Source organism: Nicotiana sylvestris, chromosome 6 (assembly GCF_000393655.2).
Source record: "Nicotiana sylvestris chromosome 6, ASM39365v2, whole genome shotgun sequence".
Lineage (NCBI taxonomy): Eukaryota > Viridiplantae > Streptophyta > Magnoliopsida > Solanales > Solanaceae > Nicotiana > Nicotiana sylvestris.
The window spans coordinates 57596072-57615198 of NC_091062.1; the positions used below are offsets into that span (position 1 = coordinate 57596072).

The 19127-nt window shown below is 38.5% G+C and overlaps 1 protein-coding gene across 1 annotated transcript; it reads left to right on the forward strand.

Moving 5' to 3' along the window:
* The first annotated feature begins 265 nt into the window (after positions 1-265).
* Positions 266-622, forward strand: LOC104228136 (uncharacterized). Its single transcript, XM_009780545.1, has one exon. The coding sequence runs from the start codon at positions 266-268 to the stop codon at positions 620-622; it is 357 nt and encodes a 118-aa protein (XP_009778847.1).
* Positions 623-19127: the final 18505 nt, after the last annotated feature.

A 19127-nucleotide genomic window follows, 5' to 3' on the forward strand; every position in this document is an offset into this window, starting at 1 on the left:
TTTTAAAAAGATTTGGAACTCCACGAGCAATCATAAGTGATAGAGGTTCACCTTTTTGCAACAAGAATTTCGACACTTTACTTGGCAAGCATGGTGTTACTCACAAAGTGACAATTCCCTATCACCCACAAGCTAGTGGTCAAGTAAAAGTCTCTAATCGGGAGATAAAGAGTATTTTGTCCAAGACGATGATCGGACAGATTGGTCTAAGAAGCTTGATGATGCTATATGGGAATATAAGACGACTTATAAAATACCTAACGGAATGTCCCCATACCGGTTGGTGTTTGAAAAAACTTGTCATCTTCCGGTGGAACTAGAGCACAAGGCAATGTGGGCCTTGAAGGAATTGAATCTTGATTGGGATGTAGCCACTAATTTGAGAGTTGCACACTTGAATGAATTGGATGAGTTCCGGTATCATGCATATGAAAGTGCATCCTTGTACAAAGAAAAGATGAAATATCTTCATGACAAGTATATCTGGAACAAGGAGTTCAAGGTCGGTGATCTAGTATTATCGTTCAACTCAAGGTTGAGAATGTTTCCCGAGAAGCTCAAGTCAAAGTGGAGTGGTCCATTTGAAATTGTTTGTGTGACACTTTTTCGTGCCTGGACTTGAAGAACAAGAACAATGAAACAATTCGAGTCAATGGTCAGCGGGTGAAGCACTATTTGGGACAAGTTGATGAGAGCCACGTGGTGGTGGTTCTATACTTCACTTGAGGATGCTATGATATTGCATCATGCCACGACGTTAAATAAGGCACTTTTTGAGAGGCAATCCAAGTTCTTTTCCTCTTTTTTTTTTCTCTTTTAGTTAGTTGTTGTTTGATGTATTCAACTAGATTTGAAGTGTGCTACAAGGATTAGTGTTAGATATTCAGCGATAGCTAAAGTTGTGTCATACATGGCAAAAATGCAGGCCACACATTTCTTAGGGCAGCCGTAGAAGAAGGGCTGCTGACCGCAGAAGATTTTGATTGGCGCATCTGCAGACAGCAATAACAAAGATTGTCTAAGTTGCTAAAGTTAATGTCTTTTGAACTTTTCTCCCAATAGTGCGGAGTAAAATTGAGGACCATCACGAATTATATGGTTGCAAAAGCACACTATCAAAGAAATTGTTGAACTAAAGTGTCAGAAGTGCGGTCGCACTTTCAAAAGTGCAGATCGCACAACTACGTGCTTTATTATTGCTGAGGTAACAGAGTGTGGACCGCAATTTAAATTGTGCGGCCGCACTCGCCTCCCGAAACCCTCACTTTCACGTGAGTATAAATAGAACACTACGCCATCCTTTTATACTTTTCACCATATCTATTCTCATATTGTCACTCTAAGAGGTATCGTACTTGCACTTTGTTCATCACAAGCAGCATATCACACTTCCATCGATCTTAGCACACTCCGGTATGAATCACTTCAAATCTTGTTGTTTTAGTTTTGATTTTTTTTTTATTTTAACTTCTTTTTAGGTTATCTGTTATTGCATCCCTTGAATGTATCCATGTGGTGTAGTCTGGCATTGGGTATTTGTCAAACAAATCTTAGATAGGGTTGGGTTGTTGATTATAATGCCTTTACTATGTTACCCAGTAGAATCGAACACATATTTGAATAACCTATTGTCACAACCCAAAATCACAAGTGCCGTGATGGCGCCTATCATGATACTAGACAAGCCGACAACTCACACATTCCAACATCTTAAATTCAAAATATACTGAAATAGGTTTATGTAAGTAAAAATCTCATAAAATTGGATGAAAACACTACAACTCAATACGGAATTTCCAAAAAAGATCCGGGTGCCACGGAGTACATGAGTATCTATACAAAAGGTAAAGGAGTAGAGTCAAGGTCTGCGGACGCCAAGGCAGCTACCTCGATAATCTACGACTGATGAAGCTCCAGAAATCAGCAACCACCATGCCCGAAAATACCTGGACCTGCACACGAAGTGTAGAGTATAGCGTAAGTACAACCAACTCAATAAGTAACAAGTCTATCCTTTGGGATGAAAGTAGTGACGAGCTCAAACAATATAGTCCAAATACAGAATTAGACAATACGAAAGTTGACGAAACATATGGTAATAATATCTCAGAGAATCTCATAATCTGCGGGTACTAGTACAGGAATGTAGACATGCTTACAAGTTTAATAATTAAGCTCAATAAAGATAAAATATGCCATGTCTGAATTATATGAGGAACATGACATCTCTATATCTACATGCCAATATGCATATCATATGTGATGCAACACAATGAATGCCTCGCGTACTCACACTCTCAGAGTACTTAACCTGACTATCTCAATTCTCACTCATCATACTTAATCACTCAGAAATTTACGGTACCCACATCGGCCTGCAACCCGATCCCATCATAAATCAAAAGAAGATGCACTCATTGTGGGTGTGTCAAGACTCCGAAGGGGCGGATCCTGCCCAAGCGCTAATAAAACTTGTTGCGGCGCATAGCCCGATCCCATCGTGAATCAGTAATACTTGCTGCGGCGTGCAACCCAATCCCATAAGGATTGAATAGTACCCGCTGCAGTATACAACTCGATCTCATCAATATCACTCACAAATAGTCCCTCGACCTCGCTAAGTCATCTCTCTCTCCAGTCTCTCGGTCTCACAATACTCATGCCAAGTAGCCCAAATCAATGATAGATGATGTGACAATGTATGATAACAGAGACTGAGATATGATATGTAATGATGAATTCGACTGAGTACATAACTGTAATTAAGCAAATAACTCAACAACAAAGAATGACCACTGTGGGTCCCAATAACACCAGCATATAGCCTAAATATGATTTCTAACATAAATCATAGCTCAAGTGCTCTAACACATATATGATATAAAAATATTCATATAAGATAACTACACGGTTCCACAGAATCGACTGAATCACAATTACTACGGAGCACGCCCACATGGCCGTCACCTAGCATGCACGTCACCTCAAGACCAATCACATAACAGGTAATTTCTGGGATTCATACCCTCTGAACCAAGTTTAGAAGTGTTACTTACCTCAAACCATGCAAAATCTCTACTTTAATAAGCCTCACGAATATGCCTCCAAACACCTCCAATCTAGCAACAAACAATTCGATACAATCAAAATGAGCTATAGGAATCAACTCCATATGAAATGCTAAGTTCTAATCAAAAGTCAAAAAGTCAACCCCGAACCCACATCTCGAAATCCGATAAAAGTTACAAAATCTGAAAGCACATTCAACCATGATTCCAACCATGCCAAATTTACCGAATTCCGACACCAAATCGTCATTTAAATGCCCAAAACTAACTCTCCATTCCCTAGCCCAAACCTCCCGAAATTCCACCTAAAAACACGTAAACTAGGTGGGAAATTCAATGGGTAAACAATATTATTGCATAGAAATGATCAAAATTGGCTTACCTCAAGAAATAACTCGAAACCCCTCTCAAAAATTGCCTTAATCCAAGTTTGCAAAGTCCAAAAATGATAAAAACCTTGGAACCCTTCGACCTATATTCTGCCTAGTGCTTTCACACCTGCGACCCTTTTCTTCGCATCTATAGAACTCACTTAAAACTCTGCTCCATCACTTCCACGACCCAAAATCCTGCATCTATGGACTCTCTCATGTGCAACAAAGTTCGCTTCTGTGAACTTCCATTTCCATCTTGCCTCCGCTTATGTGGAACCAAAAACGCATTTGCAGGCTCGTAGATGCGGCATTTCCCTCGAACATGCGACCTATCAGAAGCCCATCCAAATGCGCTTATGCGATTCTATCCACGCACTTGTGGCCTCACACCTGCAACCAAGACCTTTGCAGGTGCGATCCCTCGAACATGCGACCTATCAGAAGCCCATCTAAATTCGCTCCGTTAACCACACGATATCAACCCGAAGCTCTCAGGACCTCAACCAAATATACCAACAATTCCTAAAACATGATACGAACTTATTCGATGTCTTAAATCACATCAAACAACATCAAAAACAAGAATCACACCTCAATTCGAGCCTAACAAAAAATAAGAAATTCAACCTTCTACAATCGATACCAAACCCTATCAAATCAAATCTGAATGACCTCAAATTTTGTGCACAAGTCACAAATGACACAACAGACCTATTCTAACTCCCAAAACCAAAATCTAAACCTGGTAACCACAAAGTCAACTTTTGGTCAAATCTCTCAACTTTCAAAACTTCAAATGTTCCAACTTTCGTCACTTTGAGTCAAAATCAACTATGGACCTCCAAATCAGTACCTGGACACACTCCTAAGTCCAAAATCACCCTACAGAGCTTACGGAACCATCAAAACTACATTCCAGAGTCGTTTGCACATAAGTTATTCGGTCAGATCTTTCAACTTAAGCTTCCAACCTTGGGACTAAGTGTCCCAACTTATTCCGAAACATCCCCGGAACTAAACCAACTACCCCGTCAAGTCACATATCAACAACTAAACATAGAATAAGCAGTAAATGGGGGAATGGGCTACAACACTCAAAACGACTAGCCAGATCATTACATTCCCCCTTCTTAAACAAACGTTCGTCCTCGAACGGGTCTATAAACATACGTGGAGTCTCAAATAGGTGTAGATATCTGCTCCAACTCTCCCGATCGATCTCTTAAGTAGCCACCTTGACTGGCTGCCCTCTCCATTGCACCTTCACTGAAGCTATGTTCTTTGACCTCAACTTTTGAACCCGCCGATCCAAAATGGCCACTGGCTTCACATCATATGTCAAATCATCATCCAACTGAACCGTTTTGAAGTCCAAAATATGAGATGGATCGCCGACATACTTTCGGAGCATAGAAATATGAAACACTTGATGAACACTCTATAGACTAGGAGACAATGCAAGCTTATAAGCCACCTCTCCAATCCTTTCAAGTACCTCAAAAATCCCAATATACCGAGGGCTCAACTTACCCTTCTTCCTGAACCTCATAACACCCTTCATAGGCGAAACTCAGAGTAATACCTTCCCTCCTACCATGTAAGCAACATCACGAACCTTCCGATCGGCGTAACTTTTCTACCTAGATTGCACCGTGTGAATCCAATCCTGAATCAACTTAACCTTGCCCAAAGCATTTTGAATCAAGTCAGTACCCAATAGCCTAGCCTCACCTAGCTCAAACCATCCCACTGGAGACCGACATCGTCTCCCATCCAAAGCCACATACGAAGCAATTTGAATGCTCAATTGGTAGCTGTTGTTGTATGCAAATTCTACAAGTGGCAGAAACTACTCCCAAGAATCCTCAAAATCTATGACACAAGCGCGTATCATATCCTCCAATATCTGAATAGTGCGCTCGAATTGTCCATCCATCGGAGGGTGGAATGTTGTACTCAACTCAACATGTGTGCCTAACTCTCACTGCACTAACCTCCAAAATAGTTATGTAAACTGCGTGCCTTGAAACTGAAATGATGGACACCGGCATGCCGTGAATGTGAACAATATCGTAGATGTAGACCTAAGCCAACCGCTCAGAATAAGTAGTCCCTACTGGAATAAAATGCGCACACTTGATCAACCGATCTATAATCACCCAAATAGCATCAAACTTCCTCGAGGTCCATGGGAGCCCAACTACAAAATTCATGGTTATACGCTCCCATTTCCACTTCAGAATCTCAAGCCTCTGAAGCAATCTGCCCCGTCTCTGATGCTCGTACTTCACCTGCTGACAATTTAGACACCGAGCTAGAAATCCCATTATATCATTCTTCATTCTCCTCACCCAATAATAATGTCTCAAGTTTTGATATATCTTTGCGGCACCTGGATGAATGGAATACCGCGAACTATGGGCCTCTTCAAGAATCAACTCATGTAATCCATCTACATTGGGTACACAGATCCGATCCTGCATCCCCAACACCCCATCATCCCTAATAGTAACCTCCTTAGCATCACCATGTCCTTAAGGAAAATCAAATGGGGATCATCATACTAACATTATCTGATGCGATCATATAAGGATGACCGAGAAACCACACAAGTTAGAACCCGACTAGGCTTCAGAACATCTACCCTCATGAACTGATTGGCCAAGGCCGGAACATCTAATGCAAGCGGTCTCTCACAAACAAGAATAAATGCAAGGCTGCCCATATTCACCGCTTTTCTTCTCAAGGTATCGGCCACCATATTGGCCTTCCCCAGATGATACAAAATGGTAATATCATAGTCCTTTAGCAGATCCAACCATATTCGCTGCCTCAAATTTTGATCCTTTTGTTTGAACAAGTGCTGGAAACTCCTATGATCCTTAAATACCGCACAGGACACACTGTAGAGATAATGCCTCAAAATCATTAATGCATGAATGATGCCTGCCAACTCTAAATTATGAACATGGTAGTTCTTCTCATGGGGCTTCAACTGGCGCAAAGCATAAACAATCACTCTACCCTCCTGCATCAAGACACACCCAATACCAATCTGAGAAGCATTACAATACACTATATAAGAGCCTGACGCTAAAGGAAAAACTAGAACTAGGGCTGTGGTCAAGGCAGTCTTGAGCTTTTGAAAGCTCTCCTCACACTCATCCGACCACCTAAACGGAGCACCCTTCTAGGTTAACCTAGTCAAAGGCGCTAGAATGGACGGTAAACCCTCTACAAAGCGACGTTAATATATGGACAAGGCGAGAAAACTCCAAATTCCTGCTGAATGGACAATCAATGCTCACTATCGTGACCCGCAAATCCTAGATCTACACACAAGATGCAGGGAGTAATGTGAGTACGCTAATTTAGTAAGTAATAAAAGTAAATAAAAGCTGAGCAGTAAGAAAACAAATAATCTCACGTCATAGCACTATAGAAATCAACTATCTCGTAAAAACAAACTCCATTTCAGTAAAACCCTTTTCTTTTAAAACATCTTTCAATAGTTTCAAATAAGTGAATAAAACAATGAGTAAAATGATAGACACTTAAACAGCCCCTCGGGAAAAACATGTTCCATAAACCACCCCTCGGGCAAAATATAAACCAGCCCTTTGGGCTACCTCACAATCGCTCTTAATCAGCCCCTCGGGCAACAACATGAAACAACAACAGCCCCTCGGGCAATATCACATCACTCACACTGTGTACCCGCGCTCACTAAGGGTGTTTAGCCTCCGAAGGGGCTCCTACAGCTCAAGCGCTATCATAAGCCATCTCGTGGCATAACAAATCAGGCCTTCGACCTCTCATATATCATAAATCAGTACAATATGCTACTGCGTGCAGCCCGATCCCATAATATCCTCACAACATAGGCTCTTGGCCTCACTCAGTCAGAAACATCTCAAGACACTCGGGCAATAGTAAAATAGGATGCTCAGCCCAAAATATCATTTAAAGTATCAAAATAGAGTAAATACGGCTGATTTATGAAATCAGTAAAATACAGCATGACTAAGTACAGAGATTAAGTCAAAACAGTAAGGAATAGTAGTAAAAAGTCCCTAAGGGTCCAAACAGTTGGCACGAGGCTCAAATATGGCATTCAGCCCAAAACTTAATAATACTTTCCAAACACAATAGTATCAAATAGTTTTCAATCAAATACGCGACTTAATAGTCATACAGGATGGACCAAGTCACAATCCCCAACGGTGCACAACCCTACGCTTTAACCTGTGCATCACCTCAAAGTAGCACAACGATGTGAAATTTGGGGTTTCATACCCTCAGGACAACCGTTACAATCATTACTTACCTCAAACAGGTCCAAACTCTAATCCGTGATGCCTTTGCCTCTCGAATCGGCCTGCAAACACTCCGAATCTAACCAAAATTAGTTTCACATTATTAATACACGCTAAAGGAACAAAGCCCAAGTGAAAATAATCAAATTAACTCATCCCGAAATTGGCCAAACCCGACCCACGGGACCACATCTTGAAATTCGATAAAAATCAAATCACAAGAATCCTTATCCTCCCACGAGTCTATACATACCAAGAACATCATAATCGGACCTCAAATGGCCCCTCCAATCCCCAATCAAAGCTCTCTAATTACAAGCCCTAATTCTCCAATTTTAGCCTCTAAATCCCACTAATTTCATGTCTAATTAGTTAGAAATCACCATAGAATCTAGTATTGAGTTCAAAAGCCTTACCTCCAAGTGTTTCCCTTCGAATCCCTCTTCAATCCCTCTCAAAAAGCTTCAAAGCCATTAAAAATGGTGAGAAATGAGCTAATAATCGCGAAGATGGCTTTTTATACATTCTGCCCAGGTGCTCCCTTCATCAAGAACGCGGTCAAAGCCTTGCGTTCGTGAAGCACAAAAATCCACTGCTCAAATTTACTCTTTCATGAACGAGAGTACCCTCTCGTGAACGCGAAGCTTTACCTAACAAACCCTTCGTGAATGTGTTGCCCTCTACGTGAACGCGTAGAAGAAATCTTTGTGGTCCAGCTGATCCATCTTTCCTCTTTGCGAACATGTTCTACTCCTCGCTTTACAATCCTTCCACTGGCCACCCCTTCGCGAACGCGAGCTCCCCTTTGCGAACGCGAAGAACAAATCTCTACAACAAAAATACCAGAAAATCCACTATCTCCTTAGGTCCAAAAATGTCCCGTTAAGCATTCGAAACACACCCGAGGCCCTCGTGACCCCAACCAAACATACTAAAACATCCCATAATATCACTCAAACTTATTTGAGCCTTCGAATCACTCAAAACAATGTCAAAAAACCTAATCAACCTAGTATTGAAGGTTAAGAACTTATGAACTTTCAAATTCTCCCAACGACATCAAAACCTATCAAATCACCTCTGAATGACCTGAAATTTTGCACACACGTCTCAAATGACACAATGGGTCTTCTCCAATTCCCGGAATCCCATTCCGACCTCTATATCTAGATTTTCACTGCCGACCGCAAAATGCCAAATTTCCAAATTTTGCCAATTCAAGCCTAAATCTACCACGGACCTCCAAAATACATTCCAATCATGCTCCTAATTCTCAAATCACCTAACGAAGCTATCCGAACCATCAGAATTCACATCTGAGACCTTCTACAGATAAGTCAACATCCGGTTGACTTTTCCAACTTAAACTTACTCAAAAGAGACTAAGTGTCTCATTCCTCTCCTAAACCACTCTGAACCCGAACCAACCAATCTGATACCACATAATATAACTGAACAATACATAAATAAGAAGAAATAGGGGAAACAGAGCGGTAACCTATGAAATGACCACCCGGGTCATTACATTACCCTACGGAGCCATCAGAACCGTCAAAACTCCATTCCGGAGTTGTTTACACATAATCAACATCCGATCAAATCTTTAAACTTAAGTTTCTAACCTCGGTACTAAGTGTCCCAACTTATTTCAAAATATTCCGGGAATTAAACCAACTACCCTAACAAGTCACATATCAACGATTGAGCATAAAATAAGCATTAAATGGAGGAACGGGGCTACAATACTCAAAATGACCTTCCGGGTCATTACACCTACGTATCAAGATTTATAGCCCTTACTGTTTATAACTATGCGCACATCACTTGAAATTGTGCGGTTTGCCAACGTTTGCTTTGATTAACATGAATGCTAGTTATTTGTATGGTTGCACTTTAATTGTGTGGACCGTAGTTAGAATTTGGCGGCCGAAAAGGGAGGTCTACATTGATAATTGGAGAGTATCCTCTTTGTGCTGCTGAGCTTTTTTACTCAAGTGCGGACTGTAGATAAATTTTGCTACCACAAAAGAGGCTGCACTATCCATCAGAGACATGTGTCTTAGGATTTGGTACAACTATGTTGAAGTTCCGCCCGTATTGAAATTGTGCGGACCGCACTGCCTCTTTGCGGACCACACTTGTACCATGTCTACTGCATACTACACACATGCAACCCTATGGCTTTTATCGTGTCCTAAAATGCTTATATGACTCTTAATTATTTTACAACGTGTATATTAACTGATAAATATATTTGTGCATACACAAATAACAGTTCAATCAAGAGGGCAAGGAGAGTCTTCAAAAGGAAGGGGAGAAGTAGGAAAAGGTAGAAGCAGAGGTGCCATGCACCCAACTGTAAAAAAGGCCATTACAAAGAAAACCACTACATGCCGAGGGAGAGGTAGAAGCCTCTCGGAGTCAAGTTCTTATGCCCCATCTAGGGAGGCCTCAGAAGGAAATTCTGTGTCTCTACCTGCAGAGTACAACGAGGAGTAATCTAGGCCGCAGGGTTGGTTTGAGCCCTTAGATGTACCTTCCACAGCTCACAGTACCTCCCAGGGCTCAGCCAGTACAAGTCATGAGAGCAATGCAGTTGCTCCGGACTTGGATCATGATGATGCCCCAGATGATGGGATCAAGTGCAAAGGCATTTATGACACCAACTAAGAATAAAGTGGTATGGGAAGACCGGTTTGTGATCTTGCAAGCATACACATACTTCCGGATGTGGTGGAAGGAAAGATCGCTAGCTCACTTCAAGGAAATTCCACTTCAAGGACTTAGACAAATACAACCCGATGTCTTGGAGTAGTTTACAAAGTGAAGTGGGTAGAAGCAGTTTACCGAGAAGCTGGTGATATGAAAGAACATCTTGTCCAGAAATTCTACGCCAACACGACATATATTCTCAGGGGGACAAAGATCACCAAAGTGTGAAACCTGAAAGTAAAGTTTGATCAGCGTACTTTAAATGCTTGCCTCGACTTTGATGATATGGAGCAAAAGGAATATTTGGCAAAGTTGGCTTAGAAGGAGGATGTTAGACTGTGGCTTGCTAAGATTCTAGCACCTGGACCCACTCCCTCTTGGATAGGTTCCGGGTGCCAATCTTCTACAACACTCTGAGCATTAAGGCAAAAGGGTGGCAGACCTTTGTGTGCAGTAGAATTGACCCATGCTTGAATGAGAACAATGTTACATCCCGTATTTTAATATTAGGATGAGTAATAGTAATCTATATGAGTTCGAAGGGATTATGTCTACTATGAGATTATATAGGATTTAAGACATTATTATTATGAGACACGGTAAGTTTAAAAACTAATATCGTTAGATATTATGTTAGTGTGGTATTTTCTTTTAAGTGGAGTATTTTAGTAAAAGTTTTATAAGTATAATTTTGGATAGTTACCATTATTACTACTTTCGAATATGGTAAATTATACACATATTATAAGAAAGTTTATAAATAAGATTTTCTTTATTGTAATATATATATGAGATTTTCTTTATTGTAAAGATATAAATTATTTTTTCTCACAAGAAAAGAAGGTTATCTTTTTACCATTTTAAGAATTAAGTGTACGAAAATTTGTACTCTTTATATGAGATTGGGAAAATTAGAAGTTGAGAAAATATATGTATTTTTACAAGGATAGTTTAATAAAATAATAGTATATGTACTTATTTTATAAGGTACCACATAACCATGATAGTAAGTTATATAAAGTGTATTAAAAATAAGTAATATTTTATTTTAAGTAATTTGAGACAATTCTTAATTATATGGGTAATTGGTTAATTACTGGGTAACGGAATATTACCTAATTAACTAATAAGTTTTGATAATGAATAAAATCTCAACCTCACCCTCCACGTGGCAGCTTTTGCCTTAAACAAATGGTGACTCATGCCTTAAGTTTTCCGTTCGTTCTTATCAAAATATGTTTGTCCAACCGAGTGACAGAATGCTATTCCTTGTTCTTTTGGGTGTATTTTATTAACTTAGACATCATGTCTTTAGACTTACGCTATCAATATGAAGATTTCTTGAGTTTTTCTATTTTATCTTTTATATAAAAGTAAGTGTACACCCGGTAGAGCTATTTAAAACTTTGGCATGTATTCTGACATATGGTGAATCAATTTAGTGTGTTCTTTAAGAGTCTTGTCATTTGTTTCAAAAGTTGAACTCTTATGGTGATGTATAAACTTGAACGGCCATGGATTTTTACAATTTTGAGCAGTGCTTTTATCTCGGTAGATTCCATTTAGTTCAGCTTAGATACATTGTTAAAGCTAAACCACTGTACGGATAAATTTGTGGAGAAGCTTCTTGAGTATATATTTTAAAAGATGTGTTCCCATCAGGGATTTCTTGGTTAGTAAAGGGATTCATACGAAATTGCACTCCGTAATAACAACGGGATTTTGTAATTCTAAGGGAGTACGGTGTAATCCCTCTCAAAAATATCGTATGAATTTTTCCTACTCTAGGTATGTTAAGGCTACCCCTTCTTTCATTTTGGCATGATCTATACGACATGAACGAAACGAGCAAATGCTCAAATTCCATAATGACTCTATTCATAGAAGTATTAGAGATGCCTATGTTCTTTAATTCCCATATGTCTTATTATTCTATCGTCTGTTCATGGGTCTCAGAAAATATGTAAGTTGATAAAGTTTGTTTCATGATATTAATGAGAGGTATAATGGTCTTATGACGTACCGAGAGATTTTATTAACGCATTTCATGCATTTATACATGCACATCGACCCATGAATAGATGACGTTATATACGCGTATATATATGAATATGGGATATGAGAAAGGTTATGACGTTATATACGCACCACCACTTGATCAACTGGTATATATTGATGATTTGCCCACAGTGGCCGAAATGATATGATGGGATGTCCTCAGAGGCGTGATGATGTTATGGCGTTATGTACGTGTATATATATGTATATGGGATATGGGAAAGGTTATGGCATTATATATGCACCACCACCTGATCAGCTGGTATACAATGATGATTTTGCCCACAATGGCTGAGATGACATGATGGGATGCCCTCAGAGGCTTGATGATGTTATGAACACATGTACCTATGCACGACATGACATTCATATGCATATGCATGATACTATAAGTATTAATTGATATACAGAGTTATCCAGACTTACAGGTTGAGTCATGTACTCCATGTTTCTTTCATGTCCTTTATATATCGATTTACATGCCTTACATACTCGGTACGTTGTTCGTACTGACGTCTTTTTGTTGTGGACATTGCATTCATGCCTACAGGTATACGTAATCAATTTGATGAACCCTCGTTTTAGACGAGGTTAGCATTCAGCGAGGGATCGGTAAGACTCCACCTCATTCGGAGTGCAGTCGAATCTATGAGCCATCACGTCAGAGTTTTACTTTAGACTTATGGGTAGGCTGGTACCCTATCCCATTTGATGTCAAATAATCTTAGTGGTTTTGGTATTCAGAGGTTCAGTTTGTATAGTATGTCAGAGGCCTTGACGGCCCATAGGTGAATGTGTCTTAAGAACGATAGTTTATTGATAGAGTGTTGCCCACTTACAGTTATGCACTACGAATTATTGCCATGTTGTCTCACGATGGTCACAGAAAGAATGAATTATAGAATGGTTCGCTCGGGCCAGTACGGCATCGGGTGCCAGCCACGCCTCCCTAGGTTTAGGGAGTGACAAAGTGGCATCAGAGCGGGTCGTGTCCTAGGGAATCTACAAACCCGTACCTAGTAGCGTCTCACTTATGGGTGTGTTGCACGCCACATTTATAATTGAGAGACTATAAGGCATTTAGGAAATGTTACCCTTCATTTATTTCCAGATCGTGCTATAGAGCTGAGTCGTAAGAAGTCAGTAAAAGTTTCCACCAAATTTTTCCTGCACTAGAGGTAGTATCACAATAGAGCTTTAAGGCGTAGATGTAATTTCTACTTATGTGGAAGCGAAGTTCTGGAAGAAATAAAAGATACGATGCAAGATTGAAAGGGTAAGTAAGGTAAAAAGATAAAGAAGATAAGAGATACTCAAGAACAAGAGGTTGTGAATAGTACAGAGCTCAGATAGAGGCTGGGTTTTAGTTTAGTATACATAGGAGACCATAGTAAAATTTTTTTTTTGTAAATTTCTAAGAGTTAACATTCGAGGACGAATGTTCTAAAGGGGAGACGGATGTTACATCTCGTATTTTAATATTAGGATGAGTCGTAGTAATCTATATGAGTTCGAAGGGATAATGTCTACTAGGGGGTTATATAGGGTTTAAGACATTATTACGAGACACTGTAAGTTTATAACTTTAATATCATTAGATATTATGTTAGTATAGTATTTTCTTTTAAGTGAAGTATTTTAGTAAAAGTTTTATAAGATATCATCAGAGCAGTCTATTTCTCGCCACTAAGGTGCATTCAGGGAGTCATATCAGCATCTCGAGGCTGTAGGATTACGATCGAGCTCCCTCCCCCGAGGTTCATCCGCAACCCAACAAAGGTTCCGAGGATGGGGGATTCCCAAGGCGAGCAGCTAGGATCAGCAGAGTCTAGCACCGTGCCTAGCCTTCCCATCCTCGTATCTTTACATTTAATGCACTCCGTACTATATTGTATTCCCTCTCCTATATAAAGGGAATCCATGACACTTTGTAAGGGGTGGAGGTTGCTCCAACTACTCTACACAATATTAATAATATCTCTCTCTCTTTCTTCTCTCTAACTTGCTCGTTCTTATTAGCTCGAGGCCACTCTTAGCGTTTGTTGCTTTCATTCATGTTCTTCATTTATTGCTTGGTATTGGCCATAAAGAGTCTTGTTTGATCATACCTTAACTGTTATCCCATTCTCAACTACCCTCGATAGCTCGAGATCAAGCCAAGATATCGACCTCGAAGTCCTCCATCGAACAGTCCGAAGCCAGGGTAGAAAACCCCTCGGTTTGATCACTGCCCCGTTTTAGCTTTTGTTTATCGTTAAACTTCATATTATTAGAACCATCTTCTCTAACAACTACCATAAAAATAGATCACGTATTTTTAGAATACCATTTACAAATTTAATTGTTGTTACCATTTTCACGGTAAACAGTTTTGTAAACATGTGATTTTTGACCCTCCCCGAGATTTTACCCATTTTAGCGTAAAATATTTAGTTTACGCCTAATATAGATATTTCAATTAGTTTTGACTCTATTACTTTATTTTATCAAAAATGAAAATTATAAAAAATATTTCTTCTTTTTAGTTGCTTTTAGTTTGTAACCTTTCATAAAACTAAAAAATACAAAAAAGTACCTTATTTTTATCTTAATATGATATTTGAAAATACCAAAAAAATAGGTTTGTTTTAACGATTAGTCGTATTTTAATATTTATTTTATTTAAGTAAGATTAATTAGTAAATAAGGTAGTATTTCAGTCTTGTTCACGGAGAAATAATAAAATTTGGGCTCAAACAACCCATTTTTAGGCCTAATTTTCGGACCTAGCCCATAACAACCCAAACCCATAAAACCCTAGACAAAAGCTTAAAAAAACAATCCTAGACCTAAAATAAGAGGGAGCCATTTTGAACCTAAGGCAAAAGGAGTAACGCCTAAAACAATACAGTCGTTTTTGACAAGAAATCAGGACCCCACCCTTTCTTCTTCGAAGGAGTAGCACCTTCAGCTTCTTTTTTGGCAAAAAGCTGAAAACCTAACGCTAAGGATCCCACACGACTTCCATCTTCAGTCACGTTTTCATAAGAAGATCAAAGCAACTATCATCTTATAGTAGCTACCCAAAATAATGATGTTGCCGGCCCATCCATAAATTGCACGAGATTTCTCAAAGGTTTAGGTTGAGAAAATCCAATTTCATTTATCAATTCACCCACTTAATTGCAAATCTTGATGTCAAGTTTTATTCCCACTAGTACTAATCAATCACTAACCACTCTTTATGAAAAACTAGCGAGACGTTTCTGTTGATGGAAAAAGAGAGATTCGAGCTCGCATAAAACACCCCATCTGATTTGTGTACCAAGATGAATTGATCATCCAAATGTTGGAGGTAGTCCATGATGGCTGACATCAGTCCGAGTACATCAACAGATGCCGATACGGAAGATAAGAACAGGGGCATTTGTGGCAGTGGGAGTCTGAGTCCGAGCATTCCGAGTTCCGGTCGTGGTTCTATGTCTCCTCAGATCCTTGTTCATGTATTTCTCATTCAGTTTTCACACTCAAAGTTTGTAGTCGACCTGCTTCATTTTGCTATTCAAGGAAAATTGCTATTTCAGATCTGGTTATTTATGTCTCTGCTTGAGTTTTTTTTACCAAATTAAAGTTGCTAGTTTGAGCTATGTCGTTTAGCTTGTGTTGTTTGTCGGTTCGTCGTAGTTCTGCTTCGAGTTAAAGGATTACATTCAGCTCATATCTAATTAACGTTGAAAAGGTCCTCGCTCTCACTGAGGTTCAACTCTTCAATCCTCAACTCATTTTATTCTAGCTGAGTATTAATTGCTTGTTTGGTGATTTGGTTCTGTGATTTGTTTGGTTATTGTCTTCGGTTTTGAGTTTGTTCATGTAGTTATCTACTCGCATGCTACTCGAATTGGTGATAGCTGAACATGATTTTGTTACATTATAGATCTTCAGCTGCTATTCTTCAACTGAACTACGTCAAATTAGATTAAAGGGGCTCGGGTGTGCATTCCATGTGACCTGCCATAATTTTGAATAATAATAATAAAAATAAACATGTTATAAATTCGGGTATGCATTTCTTGTGACCCGACTTCGATTTCTAATAATGTTAAATAAAACAAACGTGTCCTGAACCGCGGGCGCATTTCATGTAGCATAGTTTACGATGTGTTTTTAACAATCATGAATTTTCCTAAAAACATTAAAAGCGGTTAGAAAGTTAAAAATGCACAATAGGTTTAAAACATGTAATAAATCAGATAATTAGGCCAATAATAATAGTTGAGCGACCGTGCTAAAACCACGAAACCTGGGAATGCCTAACACCTTCTTTCGGTTTAACAGAATTCCTTACCCTAATTTTTGTGTTTCGCGGACTATAAAATAGAGTCAAACTTTTTCTCGATTCGGGATTTTAAACCGGTGACTTGGGACACCATATAATTATCCCAAGTGGCGATTCTGAACTTAAAAAATAATCTCGTTTCAATTGTCACTTAAATTAGAAAAAACTCCCTTATACCCCTTCCGGGGGTGTGAAAAAGAGGTGTGACAGCTCTGACGACTCTGCTGGGGAAAAGAACCCAGAACCTCTAGTTCAGGGTTCAGAATTCGAGCTTAAAATAACTGTTATAGTTGGCTTTTATTTATTATTTGATTTTTATATGTTTGAGCCTAATGTGTTAATTGTCGTTTTTACCGCTTTGATTTTGTTTGGATTGTATATAAATTGTTACGAAACCCTCCTCTCTCCGAGTCTTCTAAATCATCTTGGAAGTGTGCACTTCCTGTGACTTCTCTTCTGTTAGAGTAATACTCCAATTTTACAATGAGGTTTAGACAAGTTGCAAAGCCGGTGAAACTTCTATATTCCCGGTACGCTGCCCCCCCCTCGGCTCGAGCTGTCCGCTCGAGCCAGGTCTAGAACAAATACACCCAGGTTTTAAACCTAGAATAACTCAGCCTCATGCCAGATCCCTAATAGGAACGTTTGTTTGCATCATGTGCATTTGACTTAGGGGGGCTCAACACAGGGTTTGGGTCCGTTTAGGACAAGTCTACCCAAAAATAAAAGACCATCCTGATGCATCCTATGTGCTACATGTTGCATTTCTTCAAGAATAAAAGGGTTATTTGGCGGACCAATGATGGCCGGGGGTAAATGAGAAAGAAAAGAGAGTGAAGTGTGAAAGTAAAACAAGTAGGGCTCACTTATAATTTTCTTTCAAGCTTTTTTCAAGAAAAGACCAAAAGTTTAAAATAAAAAAAAAATCCAAAAAGATTTTGCACTTTCTCATCATTTATTTTTTCAAAAAAAAAATAAATCAAAAAGCAAAGAGGAAAAAGAAAATCCTATTTTTTTTTACATGTTTCATCATTTTAAAGGAAAAGACAAAAAAATATATTTTCTCTAAATTAGTTTTTTTTTCTTGCCCGTATCCAATCTGCCCAAACTACGCATAACTGATTCTCGTCTTTCGGGGCGTGATACGTAGGCAACCCACATAGGGTCCGATTTTCCAAGTGAGTTTAGGTTCTTGGCTTTGCGGTGTCTTAGCCAAATTTTGCACTTCTAGCCACATTTTGGCCACATAAGTCATTTTGCAAAAATAGCCTCCATTATGTCTTGCATGCGTCCAATAGGGAGTGTTATTGTCTCACATAATGTTCTAGGTCTTTAACTTTATTTGGTCTTAATTTTCTCATACAAGTGTGGGTCTACTTACAGGAGTTTGAGCATGATAGACGCTCCAGGACCATCCAGTCAGGATCGCTCATTGAGGAGTTGCTTAAGGAGATTTTTTTTATTTTTTTATTTTTTATGTTTTGAGTTTATTTTTCTTTTTATGTCGTCTTTTACCTTCTAGTTTTGTACAGTAATGTCAAGTCTTTTGTTATTGTATTTCCTATTTTGTATTAGAAAAAGATGTGTTATAAATCAAAAATCCAAACAAAAGAGATTTTGCATTTTTATATTTCTCCTAGATGTTTTCTTTAGAATACTAACTCTAGAAGTTCAAAAAATCTTTTGTGGTTTTCCTTAGGAAATTAATATCTAGAACTCAAAATAAAAATTGCTTTTATATTTCCTTTAGTACATTAAGACTAAAAAATCAGAAAAAGAGATTTTTCTTTTAGTGCTTCTTTTAAAGTTTTCTTTAAGATATTAATTCCAAAAAGAAATTCTTTTGAGGTTCTTCTTTGGGAAATTAAAAAAAAACAAAAAAAACATTTTATTTTTAATAGAACATTAGGATATTGTACATAGAAAAAAAACATACCTTATCTTTTGTTTATCTTTAAAATTTCTCCTTTGGCTATCAAAAACTGAAATCAAAAAAATATTTTTTTTTATCTTGTTCATTTCTCGTTTCGAAATTTTTCTTCAGGGATAACAAATAAAAATTCAAAACATTTTTCTTTGGTTTATTCTTTAGATTTTCTCCCTAAAAAAAAAAAGAATCAGAAAAATATTTTTCTCTTCTAAGTTTTTTTTCCTTAATAATTTCCCATAAAGTTTTTGTTTCAAAAAGAAAAAAAGAGAGAGAAAAAAAATATATGCTCGTTAAGCTTGAGTTTAGAATAGGTTATAGAACATTAAGTCTCGAAAATTCAAAAAAAAAGGATTT

Coding starts and splice junctions, on each gene's coding strand:
- LOC104228136 (XM_009780545.1), top strand. CDS start 266: ATGTCCCCATACCGGTTGGTGTTTGAAAAAACTTGTCATCTTCCGGTG.